We start from the raw sequence: 18,957 nt of genomic DNA, 5'->3' as shown, positions 1-18,957 counted from the left end.
AATAACGTGTTGTAGATATGAAATCATTTTAAACCGGTCCTAATTTCTTAATGTCTAAGTAAAGCTACCCAATCCGGCCAACACCTAATCACCTATAATCCATCCCAAAACTTTTTTTTTTAATTCTAAATTTAAAATTTTATTAAAAATAAAGATGTTTAGCAAATTCTCTGAAGCAAATTCCCTAATCAGGGAAAGAAAACTAAAGCAACTCATTCCTTTACATGATCTTCTATTAATACAAAAACTATTTACAGAAGTAACCAGGCCATTAGAAAAAATTGTGTTTAGCCCTGTACAAGTCTAAATTGCATTCATAATAGCCTTAAAAGCCTCTTTAAACTTGAATTTGACTTGAAGAAACCTGCAGAAAACCTGATTTCAGAATATTTTTTTAATTGTGTAAATGAACTAATATTTCATTTTCTTTTCTGTGTGCAGGATGAAGTTATCGCCGTATCAAAGAAGGTTGTGGTGAGAGTGGAGGATCTGGTGAAATGGACTTGTCAGGAACCTCCGCATTGGAGATGCAGCAGTTCGAATGTTAATGGGCCTCAAAAGTCTGACGAGTCACAAGATGCTAGTTCTCCACAGGAAGGAAAACCAGAGGTTGATGGCGGTGAGTTACTGATGAAATATCCTGAACTGTGCTTTTTCTTTAAAGGACAAAAGGACAGTCTGTACATTAAAATACAAATGCAATTCTAGATTGTGTCAGCTTTTCTAATATTTTCGAATATTACTTGCATATTGTGGTGCAATTAATGTTTAACAGGCCCAGTTGTTGATGAAAGACAAATGAGGAATATTGACTTTATGCACATTGCTTTTACTCTTGAAGAAGAGTGAGCAACAAAAATGACTTTAAATACTTTTTGTTGCTGTGTTAGATAGATAGATAGATAGATAGATAGATAGATAGATAGATAGATAGATAGATAGATAGATAGATGGATGGATGGATGGATGGATGGATGGATGGATGGATGGATGGATGGATGGATGGATAGATAGATAGATAGATGGATAGATGGATGGATGGATAGATATCATTTTTTATCTTTAGACTGCAGTTCACTTTCATTCAGCAACAGTGTTCATGCCCCGTGACAATTATTGGATGAAAATATGAAGTAAGGACTGCTGGAAGAGTGCTGTTTTAATGGAATTTGATACCGCATGGCGAATGGAAAGAAAAACCTTCGCATTTCGGGACTCGGGTGGTCTTTTAAGGTAATCAAAAATCGCTGCTTACATTGTAGACTCTTAATCAGTATTATCTTAATCCTAAAATCGGAGTATTGATGTCGATGTAAATGTACTCGGTGAAAGTGCCAGATTAGGTTGCTTCCATGCGTCCTCAAAAGTTTCATTAAGTTTGATGTGTTTCCACCCTACACGCAACTTTTGTAGAGCGTCTGCTTCATGTTGCCGTGTCAGAATCCTTGCTTGTAAAATACAGCCACACTTTAGAACGCTTAGTTTAAGCAAATTTGATGAACGCGATTGTGCGTGTTGTTGAATCTGAAGGGCTCCCTCGCTCACCGGGTGCGCTGTATGTGCGCGTTGTCTGTGTGTGTGTATGTGTGTGTGTGCGCATTTCCTAGTAACAAGAGCCAAACGCCTGACATCGCTGACTTTGTCCAAAGTCTCTAAGGCATTCTATATGTATTCTATAGTCTTTGCGGTGTCTGTATCCCTCAAAGCTGTTTAGAATTAAATGTTTAGAGATGGTGTGACCAAAGTCCCTGTAAGAATTCTATAGTCTTTGGTATGTGCCTCTGATGTACCCCTTGGCTACATTGTCCCTCGATAATGTCATTAGACTGGACTGTCTTAGCAACTGGCTGAATGTTAAGGTGTACTAAGCAAAATTGGTTCTACTTTATAATTAATGTTCTCAACTCTCAGCAATACAACTTTACAATGAGTACAATTGTATGTATTAAATACTTTATTATTATAATTTTCCAATTTCCACATTTGCAATGCCTGTGTTTTGGATTTTTTTTTTTTTTTGTAGTCCAACTAGAATCCAACATGGAAATCATTTTTGTTTGTTATTGCCACTGATTGTTTTGAAATTCAAATGGCACTTGCATGCCTGTGTTTTATTTCTGTAAAAAATATGTCGTTTCATGATTAATCATGACAAAACACAAAAAAAGTGTTATTAATTAGTTAATTTTTTTTAAATCAGTTGACAGCCCTAATGTATATATATATACATACACAAATGTAATTTAAAAGAACACACCTTTAAAGTCTGCATCCTTCAGAGGATGCAGCCTCTGAAATGAGACACAGCTATAGTTGATGATTCAGTTAGCTGGATTTGATCATTAACAGTTTGACCGGATCCAGATTAGTTTAGCCTTGCAAAACTCATCCAGGTGTTGTTGCCATAGCAACAGGTCTATGAGCTCAAACCTGCTCAGGAGCAGCTTGTTTCCTGTAAACAGGATTAAATTGTGCGATTTAAAGCAGAGGTGATACTGAAAAACTATACCACCAACTGCTGTTATTTTCTCACAAGAATATTTGATTGCATTGGAGAAAAATAACAATGTAATATCATGTTTTTTGTTTTGATTATATTTCATTTTTTAACCGATGCTATTTTACGGTTTCGTTGTCAGAATATTTTTTAAAGGTTTAATTAAGAAATGTAAAAGACAGTTTTGGAAAGAGACTGTTCGTCCTGGTTTGAGCTGCATTTCTACCAGTGTTGTTAGCAATATTGTCTGAATTGATGGAATTGTCAATGTGAAAAGTACAGATGTGTTTTAATCTATTATGCCATTTCTTATGAACAGGACTTGAGCCTGATATTACACAACGTTATTTCAGAAAATTCCAGGACAATTAGAACAAAACAGTTCAAGCTTTGCTTGGTGCCAAGCAAAGCTGAATTAAACAGGCTTTTGTTTGAAGAGGAAATGTTGTGCTGCTGCTGTTGTTGTTGTTGTTTTTTTCGTATTTCCTATATTTTCTGTTTCTTTTTAATAGACCATTTCAATGTGGTGATGTTACTGGCCCATGAACATTTCCTGCTTGTTATCAAACTATTTCATAACTGTAACAAGTGGGAATTCAATCTATACTTGGTGTTAAAACAGCTATCATAACATTACTCATTAATATGTGGCTCTTTTTGGATTCTCGAAAGCTATAGAAATTAAAAATGTAAAACAGGAAATACATCGAGATCATTGTTTTTGTTTACATCCCTCAAAATGGTCTAGAAAGAGACTGATTGATTATATGTTGTGCAAAAGTTTTAGGCCAACAAAGCTGGTATAGTGCTTAAGATGTTTTTACAGTACTGAAGTTAGGGTTAACTTTGACTTTTTCCCCCCTTTTTCCATCCCAGATGTTTTAAAGATGTCATATAATAATAATCTGTATATACCTAAGCAAAGCTGACTAATAAGAGTACAGTAAGTGAAAATGGCCACACCACGAGCCTCAAAAGCTATTGTTTCCCCATTCTCATGTAAATCCTGTGAGTGTAAAACCCAGTGAAAAACAGGCCTCACAGAACAAAACACAGACTTTTATGTTGCCAGGATCGTTAATTAGCATTCCCTCAACATAGGTTGGTATTTTAGGTCACATTCTACATCAACTGGACCTGCATGAGCAGCCAAATGATCAGAAGTTCAACAGTCAAAACACAGACTGTGTTTTTATGCTTTTATTAAACCTGTTATATATTTGGGACTCCAATTTTCAAAATGGAATATGCAGGCAGAGCAATACAGTCAGCCAGGTCTGCAGATTTTTTTTTCTGTCTTGCTAAGCAATGGATGCCAGTGCACTGCAGTTCACCACCAGTGATTGGTTTATAGCTTGTCAAAATGCGATATATGGATTATATTTTTATTAATTTTATTTATAAATTATAAATGTATATATTATACATTTATTCAGCGCCACTCTGAAAGAGCCATAAAGTCTGTTTAATTGTATCTTTTGTTAAATGTATTGTGTATATTTTTAAATTTGCCAAGTATGTTTTCGAATAAGGCAACAAACACTCAGCACTTCACTTATCACTCACTCACTTGTGAATTTTTTATTAAAATTTTTTTTCTAGAATAAAGGAGCAGCAATAGAACTAATAAATGTCATCAGTCTGTGCAAAGGATGATATTAATTCTATGTTTTCATATGTTTCAGCTACAGCTCTAAAAATATCTGTCTGTCATGTAGATTGAGTATATTTATAATTTAGCCTATATATTAACCACAACACAACTAAGGATATAAACCAGTTTTTCTGGTGGATTAACGATAGCTAGATAAAAAAACTCTACCACTTCAGTTGAAAAGATCAACATGACAACTACTCTGTTAAAATATTTTTTGGCAATTGAAGTAGGATTGTTTTGCATGTTACTTCTGAGTAAGTTTATTTATATAGCACATTTCATACACAGTGGCAGTTCAAAGTGCTTTACATAAACGGGAATAAAAGAGACAAGTATGAATAAAATAGAAACAAATAATATAAAAACTGATGAAAATTTTACTTTGGGACTTCCCCATTCTGGGTTGCGTTTCTGAAAACCATCGTTAGCCAACTAAGGTTGCAAGTTCCGTCATTACAAACATAGTTCATTGATTTGATGTTTTCTAAATCCATCGTTGCAACGAACATTTGCAAGCTGCGTTGCAAACTTATGCACTTGCAACTACACCTCTGGAGCTGTAGTTGGAAACATAGTTCCTGGCTGTGTTCTATTCCCAGTTATCCCCCCTATGTCCTATTCGTTTAGAACATTCTGACATTTAAACTTGGAATGATTCCATATTATTTTAAAGAACTAATATTGGATTTTTTAAAAATGCGTGTGCGTGTAAAACAATATAATTTACAAAAATTAAAACAAAGAAATTATGCGGTTTTTCTCTAAAGAAATAGTTACTCCACGCTGTTTAGAGCATCATTATTTTTTGTTATAACTAACATGTTTCAAACGATGGATCTGCAACAGAGAAACTACAGATTTTGGGAAACACTCATCGTTCTTTTCATTGTTTGGGAAACGCACCCCTGTTGGACATTTTCGGTACCTATTAACCCCCCCCTACCCAACAGTTATCTGTGGCGAGTCACGTCTCGGATCTCATTTATTGTAATTACGCTGCTATCCCACAGAGACAGGTCTACCAGTATGGTGATGGCCCAAGTTAAATATTTTAACTGCCCTATCTGGTACAGTTGATTGGGACATCACAATGACTGAGCGGCGAGCTTTATTACATTAGAGCGGAGCTTATTAATATTTACAATTGTACAAAATATGGTCAATAAGGACCTTCTGATTCTGGGGGTAATTCCTCTTTTTATAAATGAGCATATGAATTTTTAACTCAACTTAGAAACATACTTGCTTTATATATAGTGAACAATTAAACTGTTACACAATCAATGACACCTTTAAGCGAAGTACGAAGAACATGCCTCTGGTGTCTGATAACATAGATTAACTTGGGGCTGGTATTGATGGGCCGTTGTATTTTCTTTTTTCAACATATGGCCACATTTCATTAGTATTTGTTTGATGACTGCTGATTTGGTTTTGTTGATAGTACGGATATTTTTGTTCACACTAAATGTATGGACTGGTGTTATGTGTTCTCTTGCAGACGAGTCTCCAGTCCAGCACATGGTCAAGGTTCTCAGTTACCCTCAATACTGCCGCTTCCGTTCCCTTCAGAGACGCGTCCCAGATCAGGCTAGCTGCCCCGGCCTGCAGGACCCTCACCTGCTGGCTCTGGGGGGCATAAAAGTGGCCCTCCACAACACACGAGTGCTCTACTGTCGGGACACCTTCAACCACCCTACTATAGACAACAATGCTAGCATACTGACACAGCTTGGTGAGTGCAACAGGAGTAGTAAACATCATACATGAACTTTGTTGTGACAAAACAAGCAAATCCATTAAAAGCTATCATGTCTCAATCCAGTAGAGAGACAATCTATACAAATGTCAACATAATCCAACATTATGGTACAATACTATTCAGTACGGGTTACCCTCATCAAGCTTTGTATTTTTTGCCAACAGTACCTTTAAGTGAAGTTTATTTATAATCTAATTTCGAGAGGATCACGTGTTTATGATTGCTTGCGGCTGGTTCCGCATTATCCAATTTATGATTCACCAATCAGACGATTCCTAAGCCACTATAAATACCCTTAGTTCCATATAACAGCCATCTTCGTTTTGAAGAATCCCCCCTTCCACCCCTACACCTCCTCCTTGCCTACATGGGTGGCATGCCAGTCGATGGCACTGTTGCCTCACAGAAAGAACGTCACTGGTTCTAGTCCTTACCAAGCCAGTCGACGTTTCTGTGCGGAGTTTACACGTTCTCCCCGTGCTCACGTGGGTTTCCCCGGGTTCCACAGTTTTCTCCCACCATCCAAAAACATGCAACTTAAGTTGACTAATCTAAATCGGCACCATCGACATGCTCCTAGTAAGTAGTTATCTCTTAAGAGCAATCACTATCTGTTCATTTGCTACTACAGCAGGGGAGTTCTCGAGATCTACCTGAGCTCAAACTCCCCTCTCGCCTTGCAAATGGGAGGGAGCTCCGGGCTTGAGGATCTTATGAGCTCAGGGCTCTCTTCCGAATCAGCATGCCAAACAAGCTTTATAATCTATCATCAGCTAAGTGTGAACTCTTATATGGTAGTTGTGGTGTACAACAAAGTTGCAGTCAACATCATTTTTGCTCAAAGAAGAAACAGGACATTCATAAATCGCATATGCACTCAAGTTTATTATTTCAAATATAGATGCACACACAAATAAAGAGAGGAAGCAGCGCCCCTCGCACTTTTCCACACATGACATGAGAAACACCTCGTAAACAACAATGGAGGACTTGCAGCAGATTCTAATCTTTTTAGTGTGTGGCTGTTTGTCTAGATTGGTCTGAGCATGTTTCATTGCTGCTCCATCATTGTATTATTACACTACCTGACAAAAGTCTTGTTGCCTATCCAAGTTTAAGGAACAACAAATAATAACTTTTACTTTTAGTTGATCATTTAGTGTCAGAAGTGGCTTAAATGAAAGCCAAAAGCCTCTACATTACCAAAATAAAATATGATTATGCCTTGATTTTTTTTTTTTATTATTTATTTAGGACAATAAGCTCTGACTATGCTTAGACAAAAGTCTTGTCACTTAACAGAAATAATGTAAAGTATAGAATATAAAGTCACGGTGCAGTGGAAAAAGAATTAATATTGTGTTTGACTCCCATGAGCTTGGAGCATCCTTACATCTTTTCAATGAATCAAATAACTTAGTCATCTGGAATGGCAAAGAAAGCATTCTTGCAGAACTCCCAGAGTTCATCAAGATTCCTTGGATTCATCTTCAATGCCTCCTCCTTCATCTTACCCCAGACATGCTCAATAATGTTCATGTTTGGTGACTGGGCTGGCCAATCCTGTAGCACCTTGACCTTCTTTGCTTTCAGGAACTTTGATTAGGAGGCTGAAGTATGAGAAGAAGCGCTATCCTGCTGAAGAGCTATCCTATCCTGTGGTTTGTAATGTAATGGGCAGCACAAATGTCTTTATACCTCAGGCTGTTGATGTTGCCATCTACTCTGCAAATCTCTCACTTGCCCCATACTGAATGTAACCCCAAACCATGATTTTTCCTTTACCAAACTTGACTGATTTTTATGAGAATCTTGGGTCCATGCGGGTTCCAACAGGTATTCTGCTGTGTTTGAGACAACAAGACTTTTGTCATGCGTATTTACACACTGATGATGATTGTTTAAAAACCCAATCAGCCTAGTATTGTTGTGCTAGGCACTCTTGTAAAGGGGTCCCAAAAAGTGGTATGGCATAGTTTGCTATTTTGGTGGAAACAGAAATAAATGCATATTGTGAATAGTGTAATTTCATCAGTAGTAGTATTGTATACTGCAATCTGTGTATCATGAAAACGGTAATATACCCTATATGATCGTTTAATGGCACTTCTGTGTTTAATACTGCCCACACTACTTCAACAAGAGAGTCAAATGGGTCTGTTTTTGATTGATTTGTCAAATCAATTTTGCACATTTTTGCCAAAATGTACAGTACTGATGTCTTAAAATTACATATGTTTTTGTCCCAGGATGCACCTCTCTCAGTCTAAAGGGGCGACCTCGAAAAAGAAAGGGCCTGGATGGCAGTGGATCTGATCACAATCATTTATCAGAGTCGTGGATGGAAAGGATGAAGGTATGCTGTGGAGTTTGCTCAACTCAATTTATAGACTAGTTCTCTATAGAGACATTCAGGAATACAAAGCTCATGGCTAAACAGGATGTTTTAAGAATTTGAACAAATGGTAACACGTACTGTTACGTCACTATATGCTTCCTGTTTTGGTTCAGCTTTGATGTCTAGATTTCCGTTCACACCATTTGTCTTTTTTTTTTTTGTCTCTTTACTGTCATTTTTGTCTTCGGAGTCACAGCAATTAATACATTTCGATAAAATGCTAAACTTGTAGTATATCATAAGATGGGGTTATAAGCCGCTAACTCAACAAATCAAATCACAGCTAAATATGACATTACAACATTTTATTGAAAGCAATATATCAGTACAAACAAAAAGGGCCGCGTAGTTTCAGTATGACATGCTTGTTTTACAAACATACCCCATAAAAATAGCTTATTTGAGACCTGCACTCATTCATTAGTCAAGAAATAATGTGAGGTGATTTATTTCTGGGTGCGGTAATGCATTTAAAAATCTTATGGCAGTGTGAAAGTTTATGTATTATATCTAAAAGTTTGAAAAGGTTTGAAAAGGTTTTTAAAGGTGCAGTCATGTTTACTGTTTAGAAAATTTCCACTGGGGGAATCTTCAGTGGAATTCTATAAGATTTGTCATTTTCAGGAAAATACATTTTTATTGAACCACCATGAAAACATTCATAACAGCAAACCTAATAATTAGGCTTACCCAAAAAAGAAACGCCATCGTTCACTCTCTCAACTTGTTCCAAAGCTTTTGTGCTTATTTCCTTTTAGTTTCTTTCCTTTGTTGAGCACAGAAGAAGGTATTTTGAAGAATTTTGGATACTTGTAGTAATTTTTTCCTACAATGGACGTCAGTGGTTACTGGGGCTGTGTGGTTTGGGGAAAATATCTAATTGCGTTTGTTTTTGTATTTTTTGTTTTTGTTTTTTTTAATTAATTAATAAAACATTTTTTCAGACACATATTGCGATTTTAGCTTTATAGTCAAAGCTAAATAATATGCAGCGTGGCTTCTTACTGCAGTGATTTGTTATTTAAAAAAAGAAACTGAAAACATATTAACTCCAACATTAGTAGGTTGAGTGTTAATGGCAATACTATCAGTTGACTTTTTTTGCTCTTCATATGGCCGCCTGTGGTTTTTGTAGGTGCTAGTTGTTGTATTTCCTCGTCATGTGGCAACAATTTTGTGACATCTCTTGCAAATTACCTGTTTTTGTTTGTTGTCTGTGACTTCGAGACCCCATATTATTGGGGAGAAATATTCCCCATATTAACAATGTCCTGATTTTCTTTGATATTTTTGTGTCATTGCTTGTGAAGAGGCAGAAGCCATCATCCCACTTGTCTGTGTTTTCCTATTTGTTTGTTTTTTGTGGGTGTTCCATTTAGTCCAGTTGCGCAACACTGATTGGGCAGAACGAATGTCTCCTCACTTAATTGGCTAGTAAGGCTGTTACACACAGATTGCAGTCACTCGTTTTCTCTGGGCGGGAGAAATTAAATAATACATATATCTTTATATCGCAGCCTCTTGCGATTTAGTTAATCGCAACATTTCAAATCGCGATTGCGATTCGGTTTCAATTAATCGCACAGCCCTAGTAGTTACCACCAAATTATTTTCTTGTATTCAGCAGAAAAACTGAGAACTTGTAAAGTTTTGGAACCATTTTTGAGTATGTAAACTTTGACATTTTTGGTGAACTAATCTGTTAAACCATCATTTAACTAATGCTCATTCTAGCCATGGCTAGTCGAGATGCCAATCAGCAGAATCAAAATACACTGGGTCCACTTAATTTTCTGCTCACACTGATATGAGTGGGATTTTATCTGGTGAATTTAGAAAGGCTCACCAACAGTGATGCTAGAGACTACATCTTCCAGTGATTGTCACTAGTTTAAGCAGGAAAGAGACAGACTGCACTGGTAAGCAGTATCTTCATAATGTCGTTTAATTAAAATAAATGATCAACAAATTAATCTGTCTTGATGGTCTTTACAGGTGAAGGCATTATCTACACACAATATCAATTCCCAATTAGAAAAATACTACAAACTATAAAATACTATTTATGAAAATACTTAAATGATAGACAAATTCAAATGCCCAACACAAGTGAGCTGAGTTCCAGATAAACTCAGCTCGATGACGTATAATGTCTCCGACACCGCCTGTAGTCCCATTTAGTAACTTGATAGCAACCGTCTTTTTAAAGAAGCGTAACCGATTTAAAAAGTCAAGAGTGTGATATAACTGATGTGTTTTATGTTTTATGTAGAATAAAACTTGAAAGTATCTTGAGTTTGTGTTAACCACGAACCTTAAGCGATTTATCTGAAATCCCATTCAAAATACCCATTGACTTTGGGACGAGGGAACCAGAACTGCTAAAATGCTAACTCGCTTCCGGGTTTTGCATACAAATTGACGTCATAGTTTCTCTACTCTATAGAGATGTACTATATGCATTACCTGAAAGCAAAATTGGCTTTCTGTTGATGTTTGGTTTGTTATCTTAGGACAATATTTTACTGAGATATGTATCTGTAAATATCTGGAATCTGAGGGTTAAAAAATATTGTAAAATGTACTTTTAAAGTTGTACAAAGTAAGCACTTGGTATTGCATATTTCTAATAAAAAATTTCGTTTTAATATATTTACACTATAAAATTAGCTAAATATCTTCATGGAACAGGAGCTTTACCTTGTGTCCTTATAGTTTTGTGATCCAGGATCACATATATACAGTATATGCTTGTAACAAAAGGGCACCTTATTTATTAACCCATATCATTTGGAAGAGTGTACTCTTAGTTTTATTCACAGGCTTGTAATTGTTGAACTAATAGGGTTAATTTAAAAAAAGACTTTCACGCAGCTGCCATTTTAAAAGCGAAAGTTAGTCACACAGAAACGGTGTCTGCAATGATGGAAAGAAAGTGACACATTTATCATTTCACTGTTTTCCAAGTGACCCGAATGTCCATTCTGGCTGGATAGTGAAAATAATAAGATATCAGACTTCATTTTCAGCAAAGTTAAAGGAAATGGCACCAGTTAGCTAACGTAATCTTTTCCAAACTCACGTTATAGATGCCATTTATCAAACTCAAGTTAATGAACTGATTCTTTCACTATATTAGATTATATTATATTAGTATTGTCAAACTAAATTTGGCACCAATCGATACTGGAAAAAAAAAAAAACGTCCATTTTCCACTTACGTTTAAGTGAGTTCTTAAACACCACTGATTTGTCATAGTGTTCACTAGTGCTCAACAGAAATGACTGTGATTTGGCCCTGAAGGTCATCAGTTCACCACACTTCACTGATGTTTACTGAGTGCAAACGAGAGATCCGCTGAGGAATCAACTGATATTTTCAACTTTAAAACGCTCCAGTGTCCCTGTATCTGTGTTTGGTGTTTATCTGGTGCCATGAACTGAAGCCTAGGAGGACACTTAAGCGTATTGCTCTTAAAGAGATTGTGATTTTGTTTGATGCCTAATATTTTTTTTATTGTTTAAATTAAGCTTAACTGAATGATATTAACGTGCTGTTTACACTACATCTGCACTTTGAAATCGCAGCAACAGCTGGAGGTTTGTAGTCCACAGCATGTTGCAATGTTTACAGTGTTGGTCCTCTACTTCTGGGTTTCTTCCCACTACAGTCTTGTTTTTGTTTTTTAAATGGTGGCCACATGAAATAAGCATATTGTGGAAAATTAGGTTGCATTTCCTTTAATTAATACTTACTCTTTCCAGTCACCAAGCATTTTTTGAGAGCTGTTTAAGTAAGATCTTGTAACTGTGTTGTTTATTTTTGTATTGTATATAAGTGTGTAATGTTTATTTTATTATGGAAAACATGTTTTAAAGGAAGAATCTTTTTGTAAATAAAAATGTGTATAGACAATTTTTTTTTATGCAGTCAATTTCAAAAGTTGGAGAAGACAATTTGAACTGGTAAGAATTGATATTGGCAGGGCACACTTACAAAGATTACACAGGGCTCGAAATTAACCTTTTTTTTTCTTTGTTGCACTGGTGCTCCTAAATTCAAAAATTTAGGCGCACCAGACAAAATTTTGTCACACCCACCAAAAAATATGAGCACAGTTACTACATGTTTTATATTAACATATTTATTGCATTTGAAATCAACGCTAATCAGGCACTGCTTGACATGAATGAGATGAACTGAGTTAACAATAATAACTGTGCTGTTCTCACGGGTGGTGTCTGATGTTTTGCATAGATGATATTGACATAAACGTATTATTTGCATATGTCATCTTAATAGCAGTAATGGTCTTTTCGTGAGCTGCAATATTAGTTTCGTGTCTGTGACTGCATGCTCTTTGGCGATGGTGTATGCGGTGCCAGTCACACGACTGACAGCATCGTGAGAATTAAATATCATTAGAACATCTCATGCTTAAAATGTGTAAATTCAGTGGCAAACACTGTTACCTGAAAACTCTGTTCCACCGGCTTTACAGCTTTAGTCCTTTTCATAGCGGACTTTAAACACTGGAAGTCTTTTATCCACTCTTCAAAAAGTGTAAATGCTGTATTAACGTTCATTACATGATCAATAATCAGATGTGCCATTGTTCGTAACTTCAGGTGGTTTCTAAAACTAAATCTGTCACTGTTGTTTTCATTCTCTCGAATCCAGGCTTTTACATTTATGTGGCTGTAGCTCTCTGTCATCAGAACTGAGTGATCGACAGCTAATATTAACCAATCCATTCGCGTTCTGTTCTAGTCCAGTGGGCCAATCAGAAGAGCTTGAAGCCGGGACAAGCATTGCTGGCTTTGTTTACTGCAGCAAGTTGACATGTCAACTGTTTTAAACAATTCCGGAGCTCTGTGTTTGGTGTTTTTAGGTGCAAAGATGCATAATGCGTGAATGCCTCCTAAATCTGCGCATGTGGTGAACAGTTTGCTTTGAAAACTGGTCGCACGACAACAACTTTATGCACTTGCACAAATTCTCCCAAATATATTTTGAGGTCGCATAGATAAAATTTCAGGTGCATATGCGACCAAAATGGTCGCAATTTCGAGCCCTGTTACAAATGTGATAGAATCAACCAAGAAAATTGTGCTGCTTTTGTTAAAGGGCACCTGTGATGAAAATCTTTTGATAGCTGTTTGGACAGAACTTTGTGTAGGTATAGTGTCCACTGTCATATTGGTGTGATATAAACACGAGTCTCTTTTTAAAAATTTCCTGTTAAAATGGGACCCTAATCCCAGTGATTTTGATGCCCACCACAACGTGACGTAGGAGTGCAGTTTCCCCGCCCACCGAATTGATTGACAGGCACCATGTTTCTATGATAACATGTATACAAATAACCAAAAAACATTTCTTTGCAAAGAAACTGGGATTAAAATATCAGTTCCAACTCTGAGTGATTTTTTTTTATAAGTTTTATAAGTTTAAAACATTTTTAAAATGGAGCAGGTTTGTAGTAAAGACAGTAAATTCGCTATGTAACTCTTAACCACTATCATCACCATGACCACATGTTGTCAGTAAATGCTAATATGTGTGAGTGTGTGTACTGCAAATGGCATTTGTGTGTGAGTCATAATTTCAGAAAGGCTTGAATATACTCCACAAATACATGAATGGTATTTTTGACTGAGCTGTATTTCAGCTTCATCTCAGTCTGTCTTTATCACTGACTGCTGTTTATCTGATGTAAAACATGAAAAGCAGACACATGTGGGAGCAGTGGGCGTGGAGAAGCAGTTCATTTGCATTTAAAGACATGGGCTATAAAAACAGCTACACTGTATTCAGACACCAAAATAGCTATATTCTGGAGGCTATAATAAATTATCTGATGGGTATCTTGAGCTGAAAATTTACAGACACCTTCTGGAGACACAAAGACTTATCTTGCATCTTGTAAAAGGGGTAAAATAGGTGCCCTTTAAAAGTGACTTTCATTGGTGCTGTGACCAGTAGATTGAGAAATTTCATTACCGTGACCATATCTAAATTTTTGTCTGGTTTTACTTAAAGTCTGCATAAAATAAAGATTGACCAAATCTGCTAATGTTGCTCTTCATGAGGTGAAAAATTCATTGGTAATCTACAAAAGTAGGAAAAAATTTTTGTAATCTTTAATATGTCAAAAACGAAAAATATGTCATTCTTATAGCTTGGGCAGGATATCATTAATCAGTCCTATCTAACTGTTAGTTTGCTGTAATGAAATAACTCAACCCTCTACTTCAGCATTGTGGCACATTTCCAGCTAAAACAGAATATTGAATAAAATGAATAGGAACTTTCAATTCACAGAGACTTTAATGTGCTCTAATTAATTCCTTCAGGAGAATGTGATGGGCAGTGTGGAGATGCATTGGGATGGCAACTGGCTCCCACATCCAGAGGAGCAGCTCTTCCTGGATCAGCTATTTATCTTTATGCAGCGCAGAGGTTCTCCTATAAGCAAAGTCCCCAATCTTGGATTTAAGAAGAGTACGTATGCATTTTCTGGATTTACATGTGAAAATTGTTTAGTAGTGACTTTATTACTATAATCACTTTTGTGTAGTTTTTTACCTAAACTGAATGAGCTGTTCTTGGTTTGTCAACAGTTGACCTCTTCCTCATGTATTCAGTTGTAAAACGGCTGGGAGGCTATGACAGGGTAAGTTTGTCATGCCGATTCGTTACTTGGTCCTGCTGAGTAAGCTGTAATCCATCATAAAGAAATGAAAGTGATAGCTGTGAACTCTGTAGTGTGAGTCAGAATCATTGTCCTCATTGCCTGCAGGTGACATCGCACCGTTTGTGGAAGACTGTGTACAATGAGTTGGGTGGAAGCCCAGGCAGCACCAGCGCTGCCACCTGCACCAGGAGGCATTATGAAAGGCAAGTGTGAGGCTCTGATTACAGCAGTAATTCATTCCCACCCCCTGAGACAACTTTGATCAACTAACTTGTGGCTTTTCTTCTTTGTCAACCAATTCTAGGCTGATGCTTCCTTATGAACTGTATATAAGAGGAGAAAACCCAGAACTTATCAAGTCCAGAGCTACATTGGCCTCCCCCACTTCAATCAAAAAGACAGTTCGAGGTAGAGGGTTGTCAAGCAGCCCAAAAAAGAATGCAGTTATCGACCAGGTGAGGGTTTTAGTACTTAATATAAAAAGTCAAATTTTTGTTTGTTTTTGTACTCTAAGTGAGATGGTTAAAAAGATGCAGAAAATTCTCCTCTTAAAAAAAGTTTCGTTTTTTTAAATGCTTTGTGCAATCTAGGTTTTGTGTTTCCATCCAAAGGTCTTACTAGGTGGGGAAAAAAGTATTCGTTTTGTGTGTAATGTGCACGAGCAACTAAAATTTATTGTTCTTTCTCCGGCTACACCTTTAGGGGTTATCATCAGATGGTGCTGTTGTTGTACGTAAAAGAGGAAGACCACCTGGAAAACGCAATGCCAAAGTTCTGGTCAAGGGCAGAGTTGGAAGGCCACCCTTGCATCCCAAACCTTCCTTAGAGAAAACAGCAAGACCCCATCAGGAGATCGTCCAGCCATTGACTTTTTTCCAAGAACTGAAGCTTACCAACCATCCTCATGGCCAAGGACTGCCCCTTGTATCCTCTACCCCGCAGCCCCACCAGCCCATACTGGGTCGAGATGTAAAGATGGAGACCGTAGAACCTCAAGCTCCCTCTTTTTTGTCAGTTCCTTGCAAGGTGTTGGCAGGGGGTTCCCTAGAAAGATTCAGTCCCACTAAAGGACTTTGTCCTTTGGACCTCTTCAGAGCCCGTCTAGGCCTTAATGGAGTTCATGAGGTAACTCCTCAAGATTCTTCAATGATCCACCAAACTTTGGTCAATCAGCCTAAAGTCAGCACACCTGAGACCCCTGAGAGCCCCCAGCACCAATGTTCAGGGTGCTGTTCAGATCCCTCATCCCAGAATGGAGGCCCCAGAGCCCCCCTGCCCCCTCTTAGGATTATCCCGCTTGACATAGGCTGTAGCCTGCAGTTGCGTCAGCTGATGCGCACCCGTCTTGGCTCAACACACATGAACACCTTCACCAAGCGACTTTCAGAAGTTCTGGCTCAGGATCTCACCAAGACTTCCCAACCCAACGGTAATGTTCCTCAAGAGCAATCCCTCCCACTGAACCTGAGTAGGAGAGCAATCACCAAGAGGCCTGCAGGGGACATGGAGCTCACAGACCTTCAGAGTCGAGAAGTCCAGTCTGGGACCAAGAGGCAGAAGATAGAAGCTGAGGATCTTGGAGTGTCTGTAAAATTGAATGGCTTGTCCTTTATGGTGCCTTTGAATCAAGATGAGCCAGCTGATCTGAGCTCTCCCAGCAGGGCCAGAGCTTTAGTACAGGACAGGACCAAAGTAGATTCGACTCTTCTTGAACCCACTTGTTTCTCTTTAGTGCCAAAATCAGATGTCCCCCTTGAAATCCCCTCTAGTATTGGTGCTTCACCGGACACTCTACCTTGTATTTTTCAGCTGAAACAAGGGGAAGACAAGACCAGCACAATTGCAGTGACAGTTAAGGCCGAACAAGAAATCACATCTCTGGATCCAGATCTAGAACCTCAACCAAACAGTGACCTCTACTCGCAGTGTGTACCTACTGATGATATCAAAGAGTCAGATGCAGTTTCTTCTCTCAAAGTACTTTCTAATTCTTTCCTTTCAAAGCCATCAAGCTGTTAGCATCCAGCCATGGGAGCGTTATAAACTTTTTTTATCACTCCTTTCTGCTCAACCTTTTCCACAAACACGTTTGTGTTGCGTATGATCAAAGAGACTGTTCTGCAGATCTACTAAAAGTACCTGCTTTTAAAACACTACGAGACTCTGAACTGATGCAGGTGGCCATGGTTCTACCAAAGATAAGGTGCCTTGAACTTGATTATACTATATTTTAGTACTTTTAAGCTGAAACGTATGCTGTAGTTAGTGGATCATCAAGTGGCCAGCCAATAAAGGACATTTAATATGACTCATGGAGCATTTGGTTTCTTCTTTGAAAAATACAGGTATTAAAGAAAACCGTTGACACCGATATTTGGAATCAACATGCCTATTGTTTCGTAGGCATAAACGCTTTGTTCATAAATGGTCATTTGTTTTTATTTTATGATTAAAGCAGTGTCATTTCGTGGGAGTAGCTCATACTCTCAATTATTATTATTTATGTTTTACTCTATCTCAGTTCTGTACTGTTCTTAGACAGTGTGCTTTTTCTACTTTATGTGTGTATTTGTTGAACTGGGCTATTTAAAATCTGGGCACCGTATGACCTCTGTGCTGGATCTTATATTTTCCATAGCTATTCGTTTAAAACAATGTACTGTATTGTGCAGATGGTATGCGTATTTTGGGTCCCAATGCAAATTTCCTTTTTTTTCCAACTCTATTATTATTCTTTTAAAAGTGCATATTATTAACATATAGTCATATATTGTAGATAATTCCGATTTGTGTTCCTGCTAAACCATTGGATGGTTTACCATAGACATCACAGACATGTTTACAAAAGGACTGATGTAGAACCGCCTGTTGCGATAAAATGGGTTAACTTGATTTGTTTTCCACTCCTCCTTTAGACCGACCTCTCTTAATGCAATGTATTTTACAGGTTTACAGATGACAAATTATATTTAATAATTTCCACTCAGTTTGCTATAATTAACAGCAATTAATTACTTGTGTAAAACTCCTTTTGTATGATTATCCTTTATTAATCTGCTGGTCATTTTATGTTTTTCTTTCTTTGCATTTCTGTACTTGAAAGGCAGCCAAACAGAACGCTAATCCCTATTTAATTTTCTATAAACTGTTGTAATGCCGCCTGGTTACAATTTATTTTTCTTTCTCATTTTGCATGCTTATGCTAATGGAACATGGACTCTGACGGATTGTCATTGCAGACATGTTTAAACACTGAATATTTATAATAAAAAAATAATGTTGTACTTGCATGCTGTTATATTTTGCTGAAATAAATCCATGTAAATAAAATTACTAAAAGCTTTGGAGGTCACCTCCTTTATGATTTTACAGTAGTAACAAGCTACACTAAAATCATAAATGTGGTCTTTTAAGGTGTGAGAAGCTTTATTGTTTTATATGAAATGTAACTTAAAAACAGAAATGAAAATGCCCTGAGGATTTAAAAAAAAGCAATAGAAAACCGTAACAGGTTTCCACATTATTTACTGTGGGTTGGTTTACAGTAAAAGTTCCTAAATTTGTGGTGACTTGATTGCAGAATTAAAAAAAAGATATTTATATCACACCATTTTGACTTTCTCACAATTGCAATATATAAATTCGGATTTGAAAACTTGCAATTGTGACTGTCAGAATTCTGACAACTCACAACAGCAACTTTATCTCAGAATTCTAACTTTGTAACTTGTAATTGTGACTTTTTATTTCAGACTTCTGAACTCATAATTTTGAGAAAGTCAGAATTTTGAGTCTATCATGTTATTTTGAGATGAAAAAATTGCAGCAGGCCTAACCTTTTTTATTATTATTCAGTGGTGGAAACAGGCTTCCATGTTATTGCAAAGTACTCTATGGTTAGTGGAATGTTTTGAGTGGACTGTCAAAATTAAGTGTTGCCAGCAT

At 37.0% G+C, this 18,957-nt stretch overlaps 1 protein-coding gene across 1 annotated transcript in view; it reads left to right on the top strand.

Annotated features, from left to right (window-relative positions):
- zgc:77151 (uncharacterized protein LOC337153 homolog) overlaps positions 1-18,300 on the top strand; it is a 49,616-nt gene extending 31,316 nt beyond the window's left edge. The window contains exons 3-10 of the mRNA XM_056446239.1: positions 442-619; positions 5,656-5,889; positions 8,166-8,272; positions 14,672-14,819; positions 14,939-14,991; positions 15,118-15,215; positions 15,317-15,467; positions 15,715-18,300. Coding sequence (XP_056302214.1) covers positions 442-619; positions 5,656-5,889; positions 8,166-8,272; positions 14,672-14,819; positions 14,939-14,991; positions 15,118-15,215; positions 15,317-15,467; positions 15,715-17,031 — 2,286 coding nt within the window. The 3' untranslated portion in view covers positions 17,032-18,300. The remainder of the gene's footprint in view (positions 1-441; positions 620-5,655; positions 5,890-8,165; positions 8,273-14,671; positions 14,820-14,938; positions 14,992-15,117; positions 15,216-15,316; positions 15,468-15,714) is intronic.
- Positions 18,301-18,957: the final 657 nt, after the last annotated feature.

Source organism: Danio aesculapii, chromosome 21, assembly GCF_903798145.1.
Source record: "Danio aesculapii chromosome 21, fDanAes4.1, whole genome shotgun sequence".
Classification (NCBI taxonomy): domain Eukaryota; kingdom Metazoa; phylum Chordata; class Actinopteri; order Cypriniformes; family Danionidae; genus Danio; species Danio aesculapii.
Note: the sequence above shows the minus strand (reverse complement) of the source record. Positions and strands in the feature narration are given on the sequence as shown.